General features: G+C 38.9%; 1 protein-coding gene across 1 annotated transcript in view; it reads right to left on the bottom strand.

The window, feature by feature from the left end:
• Nucleotides 1-22,910, bottom strand: part of CA13 (carbonic anhydrase 13) — a 36,811-nt gene extending 13,901 nt beyond the window's left edge. The window contains exons 1-6 of the mRNA XM_025394576.1: nt 22,642-22,910; nt 17,651-17,848; nt 9,378-9,496; nt 2,238-2,333; nt 981-1,043; nt 310-465 (exon numbers count right to left, since the gene is read on the bottom strand). Coding sequence (XP_025250361.1) covers nt 310-465; nt 981-1,043; nt 2,238-2,333; nt 9,378-9,496; nt 17,651-17,848; nt 22,642-22,678 — 669 coding nt within the window. The 5' untranslated portion in view covers nt 22,679-22,910. The remainder of the gene's footprint in view (nt 1-309; nt 466-980; nt 1,044-2,237; nt 2,334-9,377; nt 9,497-17,650; nt 17,849-22,641) is intronic.
• Nucleotides 22,911-23,354: the final 444 nt, after the last annotated feature.

Below are 23,354 nucleotides of genomic sequence, written 5' to 3'. Positions count from 1 at the left end.
CTGTTTATATCCCCATATCAAACAGCAACAAAACAAAAGCAAATGACTATAGTGCTCAAAATGATGCTTCACTTTCATCAGTGTCGCTATGTACATTTCTAAGAAGTGGCAAATAAATCGTCTAATCACAGAAGGTCAAATATGAAAGGGACACAGATCTCATCTAGCCCAATCATCCATCTGATGAATAAAGAGAAAACACAGACTTCAAAACACAGCAGAAATTAAGGGCAGGGTTGAAAAAAAAAAAAAAAAAAAAGCCCACTTTCCTCTAAGGGAATCAGTATCAACCTGGAAGAGATTATGTACCTGTTGAGAGCTGACGTTTATCGGTTGCTTTAAAACAATCCATATGACACTCTCAAGAAGAGGTGGAACTGTAAGAGAACCAGGATATGTCCAGTAGTCCCAGGATGGTGGAAGCAGAGATAATGGGTCAAAATTTGTGAATCGAGTTTGTTTACCCTGGGGGAACAAAAAGAATTCCCACAAATTACAATGGGATAGCTTTACATAGACCTCAAAAAACATACATCCATGCACATCCATTATAATTATGTAAATATAGAATATCTGCATCCAGAGTTATCTAATATCTTCTTTTAGTATCTTTTAAAAAGCATCTATCTTCATCTTAAAAATTTTAGATAAAGTAACATATCATATAGATTTATTTAAGAAGCATAAGGTTTGTTTTAATATAAGTGGTCCCTTAAATGTGTTACAATTAAAGGCTTACTCTGTAATATAATACCAGAGACTAGTTATGCATAAGTATATGTATTCATGTTTATTTTAGGTAATTTAAGACCTTTACATTCAAAAGATAAGTGATAATAGGTTACTTCTGCTTTTTTTTCATCAAGTATGTTGCAAACTTCAAAGCAGGCAGCATATATCTAAGTCTTTAAAGGAAGATAAGAAAATATGGGAGAGAACAAAAAATACGTTAATTATTAACAAATAGTAATTCATTTTACCTTTTCTTTAATGGAATCCAAAATGTCAGTAATCTTTTGCAGTTGGGAATTAGGTTCACCAATCTAAAAACATGAAATTTCAAAAGAAATGGTTACTGTAGCAGATCAGGTCTGAATCACTCAATTTCAGCCACTATTTTAAAATTATTTTTAAAAAACCTCAGCCAGCACAGAACATACAGTGATTGTTCTATAACAAAGCTTCTCTTTTACCTGCCGGTCTTATCATGCCAGAAGGATCTGAACAACAAGATAATATTACAGGGTTCCTGTACTGAACTTGCAGCTTAGACCCAAAACTAATAGTAACAGCTTAATATTTGTTAAGTTTTATCAGTGTTTAAGATGTAGGTTAACTTGAGAGAAACTTTGCGTAAGACAGTCTAACAAATAACCTGCACTACCTAGCTAGATGTGACAGTCAGCCCCTCAATTCAAACGGACAATGGTGGCATCAAAATACTAGATGCAAACATCTCACATTTGCAGCCTACAATGATTTGAGGTCCCAAATCAAGACAATATATCATCATAAGCAAACTCATCATAAATTATAGATTCATAAAGGATCCTCTTTTCATTATTACAGGTGTTCTGAATCTACCTGAAGGTTTTAAAGCACCTGGATCCTGCCGCAACCACCCCTACTTGGTGTCCAAAGGCAAGGAACTGTTGCCATCCGTGGTATTCACTGTTCATGAGTTACAACACATGGAGAGTATGGGGTGTGACAAAGGGGCACACCTACAAGAATGTGGAGGCGGAGGGAGGTGAGAAGCCCAACCTGTTCCCAGGTATGATGACAATAATTGTCTAACCACATGTGAATATTAGATTAAAGGAAATACAATAAATTTTTTTTAAAAACCAGTGAGCACATTGGGACAATATGTCATTGTGGTGAGACCGGTGTTTGAAGAATCAGGAGCTTGAACTTTATTCTGTCCTAAATAGTATACAATTAGGAAGAGCCCAGAATAAATGTTTTCTTCCAGTATCTCAGTTGTTATTTCTGCTGCTGTTCTTGATGTTGATGCTGCTGTTGTTATTCACATAAAAATGATCAACGGACAATAAGAAGACTTATAAGACAATGCTCCTAAATGAATATATAATTTGTAAATATTCATTGCAAAAGGAAAATGCTACACCTAAATTGAGTTTACTATTAAACAAGACGGTTAAATGTCTACTTCGTGACTGAAGCTCTTTCTTCAACAAGGCTGATCATTTAACATGAAATCAGTAGATTCTCACCTGTAAAAACACTCCCAAGACAGCCAGTCCATCTGGTTCATGAGCTGCCTCAACAAAGCTGGGGTATTTGTCTGAATTCCAGTGAACAACATGGAGCTGAAAGGGAGATACACAACATAGTAGGAATGTTTTGTTAGACATCCTGAAAAACATAAATGCAAATAAAACATTTACAAATTTTCTGGTGCTGTACGCTTATGTATAATGTATTTACCACAAGAATCTTGGACAGAATCCTCTTACTTATTTTTGTCCAAAAGTGAAAGTTCATGCAGTGAAGGATCACAGTCACTTAACTAGCCCGTGGTGCACTATATTAAAGACTATATAGAATGCCTCGAGCATCCTAGCTGGATATGGTAGTGCATGACTATAGTCCCAGCTACTCGGGAGGCTGAGGCAGGAGAATTGCTTGAACCCAGGCGGTGGATGTTGCAGTGAGCTGAGATTGAGCCACTGCACTCCAGCCTGAGCGACAGAGCAAGACTTCATCTCAGAAAAAAAAAAAAAAAAAAGCTTTGAACATCCTTCACAGTCCCTCCAGCCCTAACAAACTCCAGTCATTGCTCCCAAGTAACTGGAGGCTCCTCCATGTCTTCCACAGATGAGACTGCAATGCAGCAGCCTCAGATCAGATCCCGGCTGGCAGTAAAGTCCATGGAAGGGGCCTGAGCTCACAGGTGAGTGGAGAAGTCAACCTCCTACATAGTAGGTTTTCCAGGACAATCCCGCTACCAAGGACAGTGAGGCTGTTTCTAAAACTGCCCAGTTAAATGTTTACTACCTGTCATTTTAAGACTTTTTATGGCTTGAAAACACAAAGTCTCCTTATGAGTAATCATGTTAAGTAGCATTCACACTTTTTTATTATTAAGAGCATTTTTAATTGGCAAATCATAAGTGTTATATTTATGGGGCACAATGTAATGTTTTAATATATGTATAAATGTGGAATGATTAAGTCAAACTGATGAACATATTTGTCATCTCACACATAAAAATGCTTATCATTTTGATACACTTACCATGTTCTATGAATATGTTTAGATACTTTGCTGTAAGCAAGTTTCAATGGGGGAAAAAGAGGTAGAAAATGGGAGGGTAGCTGGTGCTACGAAGGAGGGGGATAAATAGACAAGGGGTAAGGGAAGGAGGTGGAGGGCCTGGAACTCTGGAAAACAGACTTCACCCACCTCACAACTCTACTCATATGCAAGCAGCCTCATGCAACACCTAAAGGTATCCTAAATGTTTTACCATTGCAAGCAATACAGTATCTCGAACACACCCACAAGTGTGAAAGATTTCAGAATAACAATAAAGGAGAAAACCACTTTTGGGGAGTCTTCCCCAAAAGGACAAACTGAGACAGAAGCCAAAGGGCAATGCGACATGCCCAAAAGATTTAGCTACGATCATAAGTGGTGATCAAGCCATGGTGTCCAAGGACCTGATATGAGGGACTGACTTCAGACAAGATCTCCTTCTAATGAATCCCTTTTGTTTATCAGGAAGAAAATACTTTTGTGAGTCTTCATGCCCAAATCATCTTTCTAGCTGACTGTTACAGAGAGGGTTTAGCATTTTCAAATACATCTTTATCCCATCCTTTAAATATAACTCTATGTCTTACAGGCAATTTATAGGAGATAATTTCTGAATAGATAACAATCATAAACAGTCAACTGTAAAACTATAAAACAGTGTACCATCCACAAACAATCAAGGAAGACTGCGATATCAGGCAAGTAATATAAAAGTGGATTCCTATAGTGCCATGTTGCAAGTTGGTGTGAGATAGTTGGGGGAGGAAAGAAACCTGAAAACACTGGGTGATGAAACAGAATTCATTTGGCTCACATGAGACAGATGACATTCACTGTCAGGGAAGGGCTGATAAGGATGTTAAAATTGTTTTAAGTGGCTCCGTGCCAATGCACCAGTTCTTTTAGTAAGAGATGAGACCAAAGAGAGGAAGATATAAAATGACTTCTTTAGGGTCACAACCAGAACTGATTAAAATATGAATGTGTAACTAAAGAGAGATGAATGGACATATATATATATCCTACATATAACCATCCTTCTGCTAGCTAAAAATACAACTATTTAAACTATGATGGGAAACTAGGCCAAGAAAATCTTTTTCTTTCTCTCCTACACACCTTACTTAACTGGCAGCAATAACTTCACAGAGAAACTGATACCACTTCTATTAACATTTATATTTGAATTAAAACATTAAAAAAACTAGCAAACTCACATTTCCTGACTAACATTGACAACAGCAGTGATTTGAGCTGAATGACAAGAAATTGTAGCCACTACAAAAATGAAAATTAGATTCTCCCCTACTGGCAACTAATTTCTAGATAATAATATTAAAATTTAGCAGTTTCAAACACATATTAGTGGTATGCAAAATATACTGCCAAATACTATGCCAAAAATCCATGATGAATGTTGAAATCAGTTTTATTATTAGTTACATATTTAAAATGCTTGCTATATATTTTGCCTAAACTTTCATTAGATAAAGTTCCAAACACAGAATGGACAATTAGCCTAGTTTTGCAGATGCCTAACTTTTGGGATAAAATGTGTCTTGATTTAGATCACTTTAATCTCTCTGTAATATCACAAACCATCATATTAGGCCTAAAATTAAATTTGTATATGTTGCAACTTGAAATGTCTTTTTTCTTTCTTTCACTTCTTCTTTTTACTTACAAGGGAACATAACTTGATGACGGTCATGAACTTAGTACAAAAGTGGCTGGAAAAACTAATCAACTCCTTGGAAATATGGAGCTGAGCACAAAAGGGTTCTTTTGAACGTGAAACCAAATGCAAGGACTCCCAAATGCCCCCATCTCCAGCCTTGACCTCTTCTTAAACTCAAAGTTTTTATCCAACAGCCTACTTGAACATGAGCCTAGAATGCCTAACAAGCATCTCAAACAACATGTCTAAAACAGAGAGTGAATTCCTCTCTGCATCCTGCTCCTTCCCAGACTTGCACATTTCAGTAAATGGCACCACTAGCCTCCGATATGCTTACACCAAAACCTTAAGAGTGTTTCTAAACTCCTCTTTTTCCTTCCTTCAATCATGACATCCTTTTCATCAGCAAACCCTACTGACTTTATCTCCCAAACATCATAGATTTGTCCAGCTCTCTTTGTCTCCACCACCCCCATAGTCCAATTTACTGTCACTGCTCACTTGAATGACTTCCATAACCTTCTAGTTCTTCTCCTTACTTCAACATTTGCCTGACAACAGCCTCCTCTCCACCCAGCAGCTAGTTATATTTTATAAAATATAAAGCAGAACATGTCATTCCCCTGATCAAAACCTTCCATTGTCTTCTTCCCACTGCGTTACAGATAAACTTCAGACTGCTTACCATGCCCAACGGCACCCGATGTGGCATGGTCCCTGCCTGCCTCTCTGGGACAGAGCCCATAACTGTTCCTTTCTCATTAATTCCAATCCTATAGGCCAATGACTTTCTCCTGTTGAACATGCCAGCCACACGCCTGCCTTAGAGCATTTGTGCTTGCTGCTCCCACTTCCTGGAAAGCTCTCTCTAGATTTTTCTCACAGTGCTTTCTTCTTATCATTCAGTCTCAATTCATGTATCACCTCAAAGAGGCTTTTCCTAAGCCCTCAGCCACTCTACTAGACCACATGGTATTGTTCCCATCAAAGAACTTACCATGCACCACTTATTTGTTTATTGTCTACCTCTCCCACTCCACCAACCCTGAGGTTTGACCCAGACTTTCTCTATCTGCATTTCCTATCTCAATCAGAAACATGGATCCTGCCCTTCCTCACTCTCAAACCCACCAATCGACAAATCCCACTAAAGCTGCCACTGCCAGCCAGCCAGCCTCCACTTGCACTCTCATTTATTGCCTGGAACTTTCCCCAAAAGTTTCCTCCAAAGCTCCCCTTAGCCACTCCTGCTTCCATCCAATCTATTCTCAAACAATAGTTGTGAATTATTTTTGAAATGCAAATATCACCACTTCCCAATTCAAAGCCATTCAGTGGATTCCCATTGCGCTCAGAATCACCTTCATAATCCTTACCAGGACTTACCTCAGTTAGATCGGGCCCTTCCCAGCCTCTCCAACTTTGCCTCTGACAACTCTCCCCGTCATTCTCCATGCTCTAACTACACTGTTGAAGGACATACTGTTTTTCAAATGTGTAAGCCTCCTTCCCAACCCACATCCTCACACATGATTTTATGCAAAACTACTGCTATCTCCCCAGTTGACCTGGTTCCCTCCCCTTCATCCATCCATCCACCTGGTTTAACTTAAAACAGATGCCCATCCCATAGGGCAGCATTTTCTGACCTCAAATATGTGTGAGGCTGCACTCCCTTCAGGGTAAGCATCAGTAAGCTGTGTAAAGATTAGGAGCGGGTTTGATTCTCAAAGAATTCTTACTGAGTGAAAGAATGAATGAATATATAAGCCAATGAAATAAGAAATAGCCTTGAATGCATATTAAAGAACAGTATACAATTCCAAGGGTGGGTGCAGTGGCTCAGGCCTGTAATCCCAGCACTTTGGGAGGCCAAGGAGGGAAGATTGCTTGAGCCCGGGAGTTTCAGACCAGCCTAGGCAAGATGTCCAGACTCTGTCTCTACAAAAAATAAAAAATAATTAGCCAGATGTGGTGGTGCCCACCTGTGGTCCCACTTGCTCCGGAGGCTAAGGTGGGAGGATCCCTTGAACCCAGGAGGTCAAAGCTACAGTGAGCTATGTTTGTACCGTGGCATTCTAGCCTGGGCAACAGATCTCAAAGAAAAAGAAAGAAAGAAAAAAGAAAATCTATTCCAAGTTTTATTCACAAAGCTTTATCTTTAAATGCTGGTGCTGGTCATAGCTTTTTTGTTAGAGTCTCTCCTTAAAAAAAAAAAAAAAAAAAATACTGGCCTGGCGCGGTGGTTCACGCCTGTAATCCCAGCACTTTGGGAGTCTGAGGCAGACAGATCACCTGAGGTCGGGGGTTCGAGACCAGTCTGACCAACATGGAGAAACCCTGTCTCTACTAAAAATACAAAATTAGTCAGGCACGGTGGTGCATGCCTGTAATCCCAGCTACTCAGGAGGCTGAGGCAGGAGAAGCACTTGAACCCAGGAGGCGGAGGTTGCAGTGAGCCGAGATCGCACCATTGTACTCTAGCCTGGGCAACAAGAGCAAAACTCTGTCTCAAAAAAAAAAAAAAAATACTGTTTGTTTAAAGCATGCATAAAAATGTATGTCTTAAAATATACTTAAAAATTCCTAGATGCTTCCAATTTGTATAATATTTACCTGGAGGACTCATACTTAGGTGTCTTAACATGAATTGAGTCTCCAGGGTCTCCATGTGAAACAAAAGAAGGGAAAAGAATTATCTGTAATGTTGTAAGTTGTACCTAAGTTTTTGAATAAGTGAAATTTGCATTACAAATTTTTTCCATTCATAAATACATAAATGAACCAAAGGTTTTGGTCCTTTCCTTCACTGGTTTGCTATAAATAAATAAATAAATAAATAATGATTTATTGCAGAACAACAACAACAAAAAGTCTTTATCTACAGAAATGGCCCTTGATCTGCAGGTAAGGACTCTGAGCCTTTGACACGTGTCAGGAGGACCCTTTTCAGGAAACGACTTGCCAGCTGGCAGAAAACCTAAGCCTCTCTGAGTATATAGTACTTTCAAGTTTATTAAAGTACAAGGTGTAACTACACAAAGCATTTTGACCAATTTCCCTGAGTTGCTAAGGAAAATGAGAGACCAGTGATCCAAAGCAACCAGTAATTAGTCCCGAGGGTGCTTTGGACATTTAGTACAACATGTTATATTCAGAACATAAAACTTTAGAAAGAAAACATGAAAACTATTTGGTAAATGATCTAAATTGAGACACCATACAAATTCAGGAGTCCCACTTTCTACCTTCTTGACATAGTTTGTCCATCATCATAAAAAACTTTGTATGTACCTTTTATTTCTCTACCCTGAGGACAGAGCAGGTTCCATACCCTAAAGCTACTTGGCCTCAAACACAAGTGATTTTCGTGGCAAAGCAAACGTTTTGGATGATAAACTTAAAAGGGCAGAGGTACATGTCAATGAAAGAGTGAAACTGGAAAAAAGTTCGATTGTCGGATTTCTCTGAACAGCAGGGCTATACGGGGTATCTAAACTCTACAGCTCAGTAACCATGAGAACATGAAGAAAAACTGCACTTGCCTGATAACTTAGCTCTGTCTTGCCTAGGCGACTCAGAAACCAAATTATTTTCACGGGAATAGTATTGATTGAGTCATATAATTCATTTTCATCTCACGGTTAAGTTGGGTGTTAGTAATATTTAATCATATTAAATCTGAAGCTTATTATGCTTTGTTCTTTAACCAGAGGATTAAAAATGTAGAGTATTTTTTTAATCCAGATCCTGCACAGAGTATTATTAGTGAATATAATTATAAGGAAAAAGGAGTAGAAACAACTCAATAAATGCTTTATTGTGTTATGATTTACCAATAAGCTGAATAATTAACAGATTTTTATTTTTTATACCTGTAAATATAGAGATAGAGTTCAGAAGAGTTTGTCTTTTTTTTTTTTTCTTCAGTGAGACTTTGCCATTTACCTATTTAAATATTACCCTATTGAATGTGGTCTTTACATATTAGTGGATATTTGTATCTGGATGAAACATGACCACATTTGGACATAAGACAAATGTTTCTCTCTCTACTCACTGGCCTTTCAGTAGATAGAAACAATTTGTAATTTGATATCAGACAGATCTAGATTTAAACCTGTCTCAATGCTTCCTAGCTGGATAAATTACTTAATCTCTTCAGCAACCAGTTTACTCATTTCTAAAATGGGAACATATAACCCTAAGCTCTCAGGGTTGGTTTAAGGCTTAGGAGGGCAACATTTGAAGCTCTCATATTGATAAACTCTCATATTGAATGAATAAAGCAATTTCAGACACTAAGATACTTAATTGGCTCAGGATCTATTTGGAATCAGTAAAGTTGTCTCTGTACCCTTTAAATCCCACCATGTAGGATAACCGTGAATCACAAAGATGTGTCTGAGGGCTTACCTCTGCAGCATAGCTCACTCCATCTACTATGTGCTCGGAGCCGTGGTCATCAGCAGACCCCCAGTGAAGGTGAAACTGCCGTAACCTGTAGCTTCCAGCGAGAGGACCACCACGCAGAACTAAACACCAACATGTTTTATATTGTTAGCAAGAAAAAAAAATTTACATAAGCTGCTCAAACCACAACATCTCCCTGAATTATTCCGTACGTCCATGTCCTCCAAGGAATTTTTTACAAATATGTCATCTGCTTTGCTGAAAAGAATACCACTTTTAAATACGTGTAGAGTGAAAATAGAACATTTCTAAAAACTTAAAGCGTCCACAATACAGATTTTTATGGAACACCTGAGAAATCATCTGGTTAGAAAGCTATAGAAATTAGGACTTCTGAAAGGTAAGGAATGGTTGTGTTTACCTGAGGATAAGTCAGCCTGTCTGAATAAGGCTGTGACATGCAGAGAGGTCCAGTTTGAGCTTGGTAGAGCAGTGCAGCATTGTGGTTAGGGCGCAGGCGTCAGCAATTAGAAGGCCTACACTCATGCTGTCCTTTCCTAATTATGTGATCTTGAACAAACTCTAACTTCTTTTTTCTTTTTTTTTTTTCTTGAGACAAGGTCTCGCTCTGTTGCCCAAGCTGACGCAATCATGGCTCACTGCAACCTCTAAATTCTGGGCTCAAGTCATCCTCCCACTTCAGCCTCCCGAGTAGCTAGAAGTACAGGCGTGCACCACTACACTCAGCTAATTTTCTTTTTTTTTTTGTAGAGACAGGGTCTCACTATGCTATCCAGGCTGGTCTCAAACTCCTGGCCTCAAGCGATCCTCCCAAAGTGCTAGAATTACAGGCATGAGCTGCCACACCTGGCCACAAACCCTAACTTCTAAGCTTTATCTTCCACGTGTAAAAACAAGATAGTAATGGCACCTCCTCCTAATGCTGTTATTAAAACAGAAGAAAAATTGAAAACAAAGCACTTATTAATACCTGACACACAGTCAACACAATCAACACAGTTTTTTACTGTAAAAACAGGCAAAGCAGGCACACTTTTTGTCCTTAAATTCTATATTCTTGGGGAAATGTGAAATACAGGACAAAAATAATTTTTCAAAAACCTGTCATATCATATCTTTGTCACTTTGACAAAGTACATTTGAGTACTTTTCCTCAGCAAATATGATCTCTAAAACTATGACAATAAATCATATCTTAAGTATATAGAAAAATTTCTTAATATAAAACATAGTCCTAAATTGTCTCATCCTAATTAATCTTTATTGGGCATGTTTAAAGCATATGAGAGAATCAGGAAGCATTGGATGCTAAATATACCATAAGCATTATTAAATTTCCATGAACAGTCCTGGCATGATGGCTCACACCTATAATCCCAGTAATTTGGGAAGCCAAGGAAGGAGGATTGCTTGAGCCCAGGAGTTCAAGACCAGCCTGGGCAACATAGCAAGACCCCATCTTATTATTTAAATATATATTTATATAAATTTAATATGTATATATTTAATATAAATATATGTTATATAGTTGATATTTAACATCTATATATAGACCTATTTTATATATATACTTTTTTTTTTTTTGGCTGGGTGTGGTGGTTCACACCTGTAACCCCAGCACGTTGGAAGGCTGAGGCAGGTGGATCACTTGAGGTCAGGAGTTTGAGACCAGCCTGGCCAACATGGTGAAACCCTATATCTACAAAAAGAAAAAAAAAAATACAAAAATTAGCCAAAAGTGCTTGCTTAAACCCAGGAAGCAGAGGTTGCAGTGTTTTGGGTTGTTGTTGGTTTTTTTTGTTTTGTTTTTTGAGACAAGGTCTCTCTTGTTGCCCAGGCTGGAGTACAGTGAGGCTCAAACTCGCAGCCTCAATCAATTCTCCCACATCAGCCTCCCTAGTGGCTGGGACTATAGGTGCACACAGCTGTGCCCAGCTAGTTGTATTTTTTTGTAGTGATGGGGTTTCACCATATTGCCCAGGCTGGTCTCAAACTCCTGGGCTCAAGTGATCCTCCTGCCTCAGCCTCGCAAATTGCTGGGATTACAGGTGTGAGCCACCATACCAGCCTTAAATTTGACTTTTTAAAAATTGTTGGTAATTTGCTAACCCTAGCCATATTCCTAAACTACACTATAGTCAGCTGTCTTGAATAACAAACAAGCTGGCAACAGGATCTGTTTGCTCACGCATTTACTCTCTGCCAATTAGGATGCAAATTCCTTTGAGGCAGAAACTGTTTTGGTCCCCTGTATCTCCAGTGCCTAGAAAGTACTTGAATCAATTAACATTACCAAGATAAAATAAGAGACCTCACCTGTTAAGGCACTCCTCCACAAACTTTAGTTTGTAGGGATGCTACTGAAGTTACCTAGGAATCACTAAAATCTAAGTTCTTAGGACTAGTAAACCTGAGAATAATCACTTTATGGTAAACTTGTTCTCTGAAGTAAAGCTACATGAACAGCACATCTGCAATTTGCTTGGAATCTAGAGAAACAAGAAGCAAGAGCACAAATCTGCCAGGAGAGAAAGACAGAGAGAGAGAGAGAGAGAGAGAGAGAGAAACCAAAGAACATAGATGTTCCCACTCAGTAGGACCTTGTATTATTTAGGGAGCCAGAAGAACCTTCGTTAAATCTGATTTATTTTACTCAGAGCATATACACACCAAGCTACTCTCTCATTCAACAATTATTAAGAGCTTACAATGGGCTAGCAACTATTCAATACTAATTATGCAATGACAAACAAGTTTGTTCTTATCCTTAAGAAACTTAGTCTATTGAAGGAAACAAATAATCATAATAGAGCTTTATATAATTATCACATTGTCATAGATTACCAATTCATTTCCTAGCTATCTTGGCTCCTGGGAGGATTATACACCTATGGTATGTCCACCTACTAAATCTTTTTCTGTTTGTTGTTTGTTTTTGTTTTTAAGAACATATAGTGTAAGATCTTGTGAATAATTTGTTTGACTTCAGGCAGTTACCTAGAACCAGATAATGGAAGCATAACTGAAAAATTGGCATTTTCCAGAGATGAAAATTAAAGAACAATCACTGAATTCATCAACTTACTGCTCTTCCTAGCAGGACTTTCTTAATCAGAAGACAACTTTATTTTTGATATCTTTTTAAAATTTCAGCACACATATTTTATCCACAAAAAGAACACACACCATTACTGTTAGTAGTAGTAGTTACTAATTGTTATTGAATGCTTACTATAATCCAAGAACTATTTCATTTATAAAATACAAAAATTAATACCACATATTTTTTAAAAATAAAGGTTCCAGCAATGAATAATGTTTAAGTACTTAAGTGTTAAATGGTAAATATTAATTGATTTCTGGTGGTTTGTAATTTTATTGAGAGTTAATCTATGTATGCTAAGGCACCCTAATGCTGTGTCATGGTATTTTCCATGTGTTTCCGTCATACAAAAAGGTTTTTTTTTTTTTGTAACTTAAACACACATGTATTGAGTGCCTACCATGTGCCAGGCACCATCCTAGGTAGGTAAATAAGACATAGTTGTTGTTCATAGAGAGCTTTAGCTAAATGGAAAGACAGAGAAGCCAACTAGCAGTTACAACATAATGTGGAGAGTTCTGTGTCAGGAAAATTCCAGGATGCCCTGGGAGCCACAACAAGGGTGATAGGGCCTCAGGTGAGCTTCCCAAAGAAGCGAGATACTGTTTGAGTCCAGAAAGACCAGGAGCTCAGGTGAGAACAGCCTTGTCTTTCTTCATCAGACTACTATTTTCCCTGTATATTACAGCCAACCGGAAGTCTTCCTAAAGAATTTCATGAGCCAGGCATGGCACAGTGACTCATGCCTATAATCCCAGCACTTTGGGAAGCTAAGGCGGGTGGATTACTTGAGGCCAGGAGTTCAAGACCAGCTTGACCAACATGGCGAAATCCTGTCTCTACTATAAATGCCAGGAGTTCGAGACCAGATTGACCAACATGGCGAAACCCTGTCTCTACTAAAAATACAAAAAATTAGCTGGGCATGGTGACTTGCACCTGTAATCCCAGCCACTCAGGAGGCTGAGGTGGGAGAATCACTTGAACCCAGGAGGCAGAGGTTGTAGTGAGCTGAGATTGCAGCACTGCACTCCAGCCTGGGTGACACAGTGAGACCTTGTCTTAAAAAAAAAAAAAAAATTCATGAGCCAGACATGGTAGTGTCCGACTGAGTGGGGAGAAGCAATTGAGCCCAGGAGTTCGGGACTTCACTGAGTTATGGCTGGGCCGCTGCATTCCAGGCTGGGAACAAAGCAAGTCAAGAAAAGAAAGAAAAGAAAGAGAGAAAGAGAGAGAGAGAGGGAGGGAGGGAGGGAGAGAGGAAGAAGGAAGGAAGGAAGGAAGAAAGGAAAGAAGGAAGGAAGGGAGGGAGGGAGGGAGGGAGGGAAAAATTTCACATCCACCTGCTCCCTTTTGCTCCCTTTTGAAAGGATTTCTGAGTAGTTCTCTAAAGGTTTAACTATGGAGCATGGATGTGTCCAGCCAAACAAGCCCTCCAAGGACTATGAGGAAGATTTCATGCCTGTGGTTTACTGACATGCCTGAGGTGGGATTCAGGGTTAATCCTGGTCAAAAATGGCTTCTTTACAAAATGGAAACTGTTTTATTCAAATTAATGTAGTTTGCTACAGAAAGTATCTTTGTGTTTTTTATAGTTTAGCAAAAATAAAAATAAAACAGCAAAAATTTATTTCGTTTAACTACTGTGGTTTCTTCTTTTTAATTGACTTAATCTCCCAAATCACCATGAAACAATCTCTTTGGTGGGTGGTAGGTTTATCTTGAGAAAAAAAGAATAAGAATCATGACCCATATTTACATAGTTACTGTCTCAGAGGACTACAAAGTACTTTATGGATATTTTCAATTAATCCTGGTAATTTTATTGTGAACTAGATAGGAAAAGGATCTTCATTTAAAAGAAAGAACACACACTACTGATGACAAAGTGTCAAATCTGGAAACATAAATTGATTTCACTGATTAACCCGAAGTAGACAGAAAACGAAAGAGAAAAACAGAAGAGAGAGAAACCTGGGTTCTCATACAGCAAATTAGAGTAGAAATTTTTTACCTTATGAATGTCTACATTTATAAAGAAAATACTTAAAGTTTTAGATGAAGTAAAATGTAATCTTTTCTCATTCTAAAATGAGGAATGAGTAGCTTGAGTAGCTTTACTTTTTTTTTTTTTTTAAGATGGAGTCTGCTCTGTTGCCCAGGCTAGAGTGCAGTGGCACGATCTTGGCTCATTGCAACCTGTGCTTCCCAGGTTCAAGCCATTTTCCTGCCTCAGCCTCCTGAGTAGCTGGAATTACAGATGTGTGTCACCATGTCTGGCTAATTTTTGTATTTTAGTAGAGACGAGGTTTCACCATATTGGCCACGCTGATCTTGAACTCTTGACCTCAGGTGATCTGCCCACCTCGGCTTCCCAAAGTGCTGGGATTACAGATATGAGCCACCACACCTGGCCTTATTTTTTTATTTATTTGTCTTTTTATTTTCTGAGACAGTTTCACTTTTTAAATGTTTGAGATATTGTAAATAGTAACAAACTACAATTATGGGTGGTATAAACTTTGTATTTAGAAGATTTGGACACTTTTACAATAAATCTATTACATTAACCACAAGAGATGCGGTCTTCCTATGTTACCCAGCTGCCCTCGAACTCTTGGGCCTAACTAATCATCCTCCTTCCCCAGCAGCATGGTGTACCAGTGTGTGCCAGCATGCCTGGCTTAACCATTTTTATTAACATAGATTCACAAAACTGAGGGGTTGAAAGAAACATAGTTGAATATGTATACAAAAGGCCAGGTCCCTCCTTACTTGCATTTCTTCCAAAAAGTTGAAAATACCATGTATTTATTTGTCTTTATGCATTTTTTACAATGCTCTGATGAAAATGTACTACTTAGGCCAGCATGGTGGCTCCCAGCACTTTAGGAGACCGAGGTGGGTGGATCCCTTGAGCCCAGAAGTTCAAGATCAGCCTGGGCAATATGGCAAAACCTTGTCTCCACAAAAAATACAAAACTTAGCTGGGCATGAGAGCACATGCCTGTGGTACCAGCTACCGAGGAGGCTGAGGCAGGAGGATTGCTTGAGCCCAGGAGGTCAAGGCTGCAGTGAGCCATGATCGCACCACTGCACTCCAGCCTAGGCAGCAGAGCAAGACCTTGTCTCAAAAAAATAGATTAAAAAAAAAAAAAAAAACTTAACCACTTTTATGAATTGGACAAATATGAGGAAAAAATGTGTGTGGGCTTATAATTTTTGCTAACAATAAAGCTTTACATAAATATAAGATATTACTACTAATCTAAATCAGGGCTCAATTAGTAAGTAAAAACTTTCTTTCAATTAAAGATTTTTAAAAATTAACTATATTTTTTCATTAATATAGCTAATACAGCTCCATCCTGATCTTAGACTAAAAATAAAAACAATCTGTCAGAGACCCTAAAAAGTGTTTCCAGGTATGATTCCCTCTAATATTTTATCTCATCTTACACTTAAACTTGACACCTTGGGCAGAAACTCTGCTTGGGCAGTAGATAGTCTGAAGAGGGATTAAACATTCATTTCAAGAAATGTTTTTTTCATCACTTAATAAATTAACAAATAATCTGTGAGTCCATTATTTATTCATGGTGTGAAAGACACTATCCCAAGAACTAATCATTAAATGAAATGATTACATGTCCTAGAAAAAAAGTATTAACAGGGAATATACAGAACGTTTCCAATATTTATATATTTTTAAAATTAAACTTCTACTTTCCCTCCCTTCAATGTTCATTATTAGGAGAATGGTACATAAATTACGATACGAGCATAGATAATACAATTCAACTTTTAAAATTATTTTATTTTTATTTTATTTTTATTTTTTGAGAATGGAGCTTGCTCTGTCACCCCCGCTGAGTACAGTGGCGCTATCATGGCTCACTGCAGCCTTGACCTCCTGAACTCATGCAATCCTCCTGCCTCAGCCTCCAGAGTAGCTGGGACTACAGGCACACCCCATCGTGCCTGATTAATTTTTTATTTTTTGTAGAGATGAGGTCTCACTATGTTGCCCAAGCTGGTCTTAAACTCCTGGACATAAGCAATCCTCCCACCTCAGTCTCCCAAAGTGCTGGGATTATACGTGTGAGCCACCACACCTGGCTGCAGTTTAGCTTTTTAAACAAGATATATTTTAATCTGGAAAGATGTCTATAAAATATTTGTAAATGGGAAAAAAATTTCAGAGTTATATAGCATTATTCCAAATGTATTTTTAATAAGAAAATGCAAAGCAAGGACGATACACATGTATGTATACATAACTAAGCACTGAAGTATTATGGAAGAAATAGTTACTTCAGGAGAGACTGTGGGAAGAAAGAGATGTTAATATTTGTCATATATTTCCATATTGTTTTATTTACTATGAGTGGATATTACTTTGGCAATTAAAATAAGGGAATAAGTTTTTTTAAGAACTAAACTTTTTCTATTAAAGCATGTACTAAATGGCATTATAGGTTTGCAAATAATGCTAAAATAATTACGGCTAATACTTTGCAGAAACAAATCATGAAATATTTATAAAAGCTATTAAACTTCAATATTTTTATAATGGTAAATTCTAAGTTATAATAAGTTAAGGTCAATTTTAAATTATCATGCAACATATCCTTTCCTAAATACTCTTTATTATTTTAAGGTAAAATTATCTGAAGGTTCAAATATATAACAAGATACCTCAATTCACACGAAGAAAAAATATGCTTCAATTTGACAAATTCCAGGTCTAGCAAAAACAAAACATGAAAGATTAGAGAGTGTATTCTAGGCTGGGCGCGGTGGCTCACGAAGGTAATTCCAGCACTTTGGGAGGTCAAGGCAGGTGGATCACAAGGTCAGGAGATCAAGACCATCCTGGCCAACATGGTGAAACCCTGACTCTACTAAAAATACAAAAAAAATAGCTGGGTATAGTGGTACGCGCCTGTAATCCCAGCTACTTGGGAGGCTGAGGCAGGAGAATCGTTTGAATTCAGGAGGAGGAGGAGGAGGTTGCGATGAGCCGAGATCGTGCCATTACACTTCAGCCTGGCATCAGAGCAAGGCTCCGTCTCAAAAAAAAAAAAAGAGTGTAGTCTAATTATTCAAACGCTTCACCCACCACCACACACACACAAAAAGAAAAGCCAACCTGATTTGTCCTCTGTGTCATCAAAGTCAACATTGAAGGAATGGCCGCTGTTGCTGATGATTTTAGCTGAGCTTGGGTCATACTTGATACTAAGTGGTCGGAGGGAAGAGTCATATTTCACTTCTTGGGTTTTAATCTCAATCGGAGATTGCTGATCACCATCAGCAATAGGGAAAAATTCCTTCCAGTGAATAGGACCTTAAATATATAGGACCAAAAGAAAAGGATTAAATAAGTTCTTTCTTTCAACAAACATACATTGAGTATAACACACTGTGCTTGAAATGGAAGAAAACGCAAAGATTAATACAATGAGATTCTCATCCTCAGGTCCTTGGCATCTAATTGTTTTTTTTACAAGATGGGTTGTTTTTATTATAGATGTGGGAAACTCTTGGTGTGCCTTAACTCATTTTCACAATTAAACTAACCCTTGTAGACAAAGGAGTCTGTAAATTTTATAAAGTACTCTCCAAAGGTAACCTTCTACCAAACTAAAAACAATAATACAATTCATCATTGAAAACAATGACATTCAGTCTCAGCTCCAAGAATAAGCAGTTGCTCCAGAGGTCAAGTTTGCAGATTGGGAGAGTCAAAAAAGCTGAAAAAGCCATGAAGCAAAGAAAGGGTGTCATTCTTAAAGATGCTGTGCTTACTTCTTTATTCTTCCTTCTATCACTCAGTGCTATCTTCTAGTGTCACTCAGGCCTCCACTCAATTACCTGTGATGTGCAACAGGCATACTAAGAAAACATACAAATTTTTCACCTAGGATAATCCAAATAAAATGGCTGCACCATATCAGGAAATGTAATATTGTTGATTATCTGCAGTAGAGTCAGTTGTAATTTATTTCTCTCTTTCTTCATTTCAGAAGGTTCTTCTGTGGTTATTTTGCCAATGTTACATTTGAATTTCAACACAAGAGACGAGTGTCATCCCGGTCCTCTATTCAAAAAGTCAAAATCGTATCCAGTTCACAAATCAGACACATTAGAGGAAACTGAAACGAGCCAATCAGCTGACAGTTCCCTTTTCAATCCTCTTTACTTCTTTGGGAGACTCTATAAAGTCTTGCCTCTCAAAATCAGCAGCAAAGCTGTAGTTTCATGTAAGCTCCACATCATTCTACAAATGTGAGTCACTTTATAGGTTATAGGTTCTTATTCTCTTCTCTCTACTATTCCTGAAATTTATACAGCTATCACCACCTACACTGGGCTACTGACTAAGGTTTACCCACCTACTTTGCTAAGCAATCTTTCACTAAAAATCAAGTACTAATTAAAGAAATGCAATATATCACAATCATCAAAAAACTCTAAAGAGTAAAACTCTAAATCTTTTTTTTTTTTTTTTTTGAGACATGGTCTTGCCACGTTGCCCAGGCTGGAATGCAGAGGTGTGATCTCAGCTCACTGCAGCCTCAACTTCCCAAACTCAAACAATTCTTCTTCCTCAGCCTCCCAAGTAGCTAAGAATACAGGTGTGCACCACCACACCCAGCTACTTTGATAAAAACTGTTTTTTTGTTGAGAGAAAGTCTCACTATAGGCTGGTCTCAAACTCATGGGCTCAGGTGATCCACATGTCTCAGCTTCTCAAAGTGTTGGGATTACAGGCATGAGCCACCACGCCTGGCCCAAATTCTAAATCTAATACCGCTTACTATGCATCATTTTTGCAAAAGAGAATGCACACATACACATATTTTTTCTTTCACATATCCTTCAGGCACAAAAAGTCATAGCATAAATATATAACTATACACTTAGCTTAAAAGGTGTCATCTGACAAACTGGACTTCAAAGCCACTTGAGCATCAAAAGTCCTTGCTTAGAATGTATTACAGAAAAAGCCTTGTTTATTCAATAATTTTACCATCTTTCTGAGTACTTTTTCTATATATAACCCAGACCTTTTTTCCCCCTTAATTCAGAAAAAGCCTTCTATTTCACTGCCACCAAGTAAGAGTTAACCTAATGAAAATTCAATTTTAAATACGCAATGTGTGTTTCACAACATGCAGGTGACATTCTTCCAGTCACTAAAGAGTTGCTTTCTTCTCCTAATTGCTTTGCTCTCCTATTTCCAGTCATTTATAAACAGAACTATTTTTCTAAAAAGTCAAACCAAAATAAAATAAAAGTAATAATACTTTGTATCACATTTCCAATATTATCTACTAACTACCAAAGTCAATTCAGCACCTTGCCTCTTAAAGACATCCCCTTTTTCAATTTTTCCAAAAAAAAATTTCCTCCTCCTCCTCCTCCTTCTCCTCCTTGTCCCCTCCATGACCCAGCAGGCTAGTCTAGAACTCCTGGCCTCAGGCTATCCTCCCATCTCAGTCTTTTGAGTAGCTAGGATTACAGGTGCAAGCCACCATAATCAGCCTAAACATAAGTCTTTTTTTTTTTTTAGACGTTGTTTCGCTCTTGTTGCCCAGACTGCAGTGCAATGGCGTGATCTCGGCTCACTGCAACTTCCGCCTCCCAGGTTCAAGCAATTCTCCTGCCTCAGCCTCCTGAATAGCTGGGATTACAGGCACGCGCCACCACGCCCAGCTAATTTTGTATTTTTAGTAGAAACGAGATTTCTCCATGTCGGTCAGGCTGGTCTTGAACTCCCGATCTCAGGTGATCCACCCGCCACGGCCTCCCAAAGTGCTGGGATTATAGGTGTGAGCCACCGAGCCTGGCCAGCAGAATTCTTAATTAGAGATATGTGGTGGTTGCTCAATTGATTTAGGAACTTTTAAATATCTACAGTGATACACACTTTTCAGTGATGTCACATTCCCTAAACTAAACTAATAAAGCAGTCAAAAGTTAGGGGAAGACATCTTAAGTTATTTGTCAAGGCAGTACCCTTTCAGGGCTTCAAGACTTGATGTTTCATTTCATCAGTGTTGCTATCCCCAGCTCAAGTTTCCTTTTATCTGCTCAGTCACTGGTTTTACCAATGTTTGAACAGAAAAAAAACAACAACAATAAAACTTGCCTAGTTAAGCCCAGAGCGGTGGCTCATGCCTGTAATTCCAGTACTTTGGGAGGCCAAGGCAGGCAGATCACTTGAGGTCTGGAGTTCTAGACCAGCCTGGCCAACATAACGAAACCTTGTCTCTACTAAAAATACAAAAATTAGCCAGGCATGGTGGTGCGTGCCTGTAATCCCAGCTGCTTGGTGGAGCTGAGGCGGGAGAATCGCTTGAACCCAGGAGATAGAGGTGGCAGTGAGCCAAGATAGTGCCACTGTACTCCAGCCTGGGCAACAGAGCAAGACTCATCTTAAAAACAAAAAACAAACAAACGAAAACCTTGCCTAGTTAGTATATAATACATTTCCAATAGGATTTTCCCAATCTTTCTCTGAAGACCACACCATTAAGTAAGGATGTGGTCTTCAGAGAGAGATTGCATCTAAAAGAAGGGAATGGCTAACTCCTAACAGAACAATTCCTAACAGAAATACAAAACCACTCCTTATTAATGGCTTTGCTAAGATGAATTTTTAAAATTCCTGAAATAAGCTTCATCTGGGCCAGTAATTTCTAACCTACTAAAGAATAATCAATATCCATTGATTGAAATACCCTTCTTCTTCCTAACTACCATAAGGGCGCAGTTGGGATTCAACGACTGTTAAATAACTCTAATAAAAACGACTTCAGCAGAGAGGGAAATGAAAATAGATTTGTCATGTTTTCCCCCTAAACATTCAGTGGAAATTAGCAAAATGTAAGATTATAATTATTGCCTTAATCAAGAAGTCTGTGTATACACTTTATTATTAAAGTTATAAATTTTACCTGCTGCCATTTTTAAACTAGCATGTTTAAAAACAGGCTACAATTAGAAATAAAACAGGCTACAATTAGAAACGGAATTTTTCTGTTAGTTTGTGAAATTAAACTTTCTATAAAATTTGACCATTCTATACTATTCAATCATGTACATGCTAATAGAAGGAAAGTATTATTATTCACAGCCTTAATTTTTTTCTTTAATTATTATTACATATTTACTCCTTAAAAAGACAAAAATTGTATATATTTATGTGTACAACATAATGTTTTGAAATATATGCACATTGAGGAATGGCTAAATCAAGCTTTAATTTTGCCAGTTATTTACTATAAGGCTTTTTGGTGTCACTGCGATTATTTCAAATAATTATTATTTGAAATAATCAGTTCAGTTTAACGTAGTAACAAGAAAAAATGTTTTTACTTTTGATAATGTGGGATATGCAAGATGAAAAGTGTATGTCTCGTTATTGTTTATCCTATAATTTCAGTAATCCTTTGCTCACCCTGCAAGGATGAGCATGGAAAGAGAGGAAGAGTGAAGAAGTAACCCACGATGTAACTTCATTTCCAGCAAGAACGTGAACCCTTACCAAAGTCCCCAGTAGTAGTCAACCAACTGCAAATTGCTGTGGGAATATTACAGTAACAGTTATTAGGAAACATACAGTTTTTTGTTTGCCACGAAGCCAACTTAGTCTTCAATGTCACAATGCAAGTTAAGATTTCCTAAATATATTTCCAAAGATTTTCTATGATTTGTTTCTCCTAAGTGAATAGTGAGCTTAAAAGACTGAAAGCGGACTTGTCCTTATTTCATCAAAGTGTGTCATCAGACTTCTAATTTCCAAGCCTTTAATTGATAAGTGGCGGTTACTAGGCAAAGTCCTTGGCTTTTCAGATGAAGGTGAACGCACACGTATGAACACTTGGGAGTTTGGGGAATCCTGACAGAGATACACACCAATGCTCACATCCACTACCAACAACCCGTCCACCCTGACAAGCCAGCTCTCCGCTTCCTGCACTGGGCTCTGAGGAGTGCTGCTAGGTTTAAAGAGGAACCGAAAAGTTTCCCAAAGTGTGAGCCGAGTGTGCGGTCAGCGAGCGCCGGGGCGTCGCGCCAGTCCTCCCGCCCCCCCCGCCCAAAGCCCCCCTCGGATCAGGAAAAGGCGCTCACCATTGTGCTCCCGGTATCCCCAGCTGAGCCTCGACATGGTCCCTCGGGGTGGAAGGCAGAGGAAGATGTGGCTGGGCAGCGAGAGCGCGGAGGGAGCGGGCGGGGAGGGGCGCGGGAGGGAGCCTGCTAGGGCGGGACCGCGGGGCGCCGGCGGCAGGAGTGCGAAACCGTGAACCCAGCTCGAGGCGCTCCCGCCCGCGTCCTACAGGCGGCAGAGGCGTGCGGGGAAGGCGCCCCCGCGGCTGGCTGAGTCCTGGAGGGCGCGAGTCCCTGGGGGATCTCCTGCCTTCCGAGAAGGAGTCACTCGGGAGAGGAAAGTTTTGCCTAGAGGGCTTCCAGGAAATAAATGAGTCACCAGAGCCTGGAACTGCCAGGCTGGGAGGTGGGGATCCCGGTGGAGGCGTAAAAGAGGTCGGTGATGGTCGTGGCAGTGGTGATTACAAATACAAAACAATAATGACGATGGTAATCACCACCATTGAAAAAATAACTACTTATTAAGGGCTTACCGTGGGCAAGGGTCTTAGCTAAGATGTTTACCCACGTTTTCCCATTAGATACTCTCAGCATTTCCTCGAGAAAGACGTGTGCCCCCTAATTAGGAGATCAGGCTTAGGAGACACGAGGTAACCTGCCCCAGGTCGCACAGCTAAAGCGGGTGGGGTCGTTGTTAGAGAGGGCCAGCTCCCTGTCCTGGACTGGCTCCATTGCCC

The sequence above is a fragment of the Theropithecus gelada genome, chromosome 8 (genome assembly GCF_003255815.1).
Source record: "Theropithecus gelada isolate Dixy chromosome 8, Tgel_1.0, whole genome shotgun sequence".
In the NCBI taxonomy this organism is placed as follows: Eukaryota; Metazoa; Chordata; class Mammalia; order Primates; family Cercopithecidae; genus Theropithecus; species Theropithecus gelada.
The sequence above is the reverse complement of the archived record's forward strand: the minus strand, read 5'-3'. Positions and strand labels throughout refer to the sequence as shown.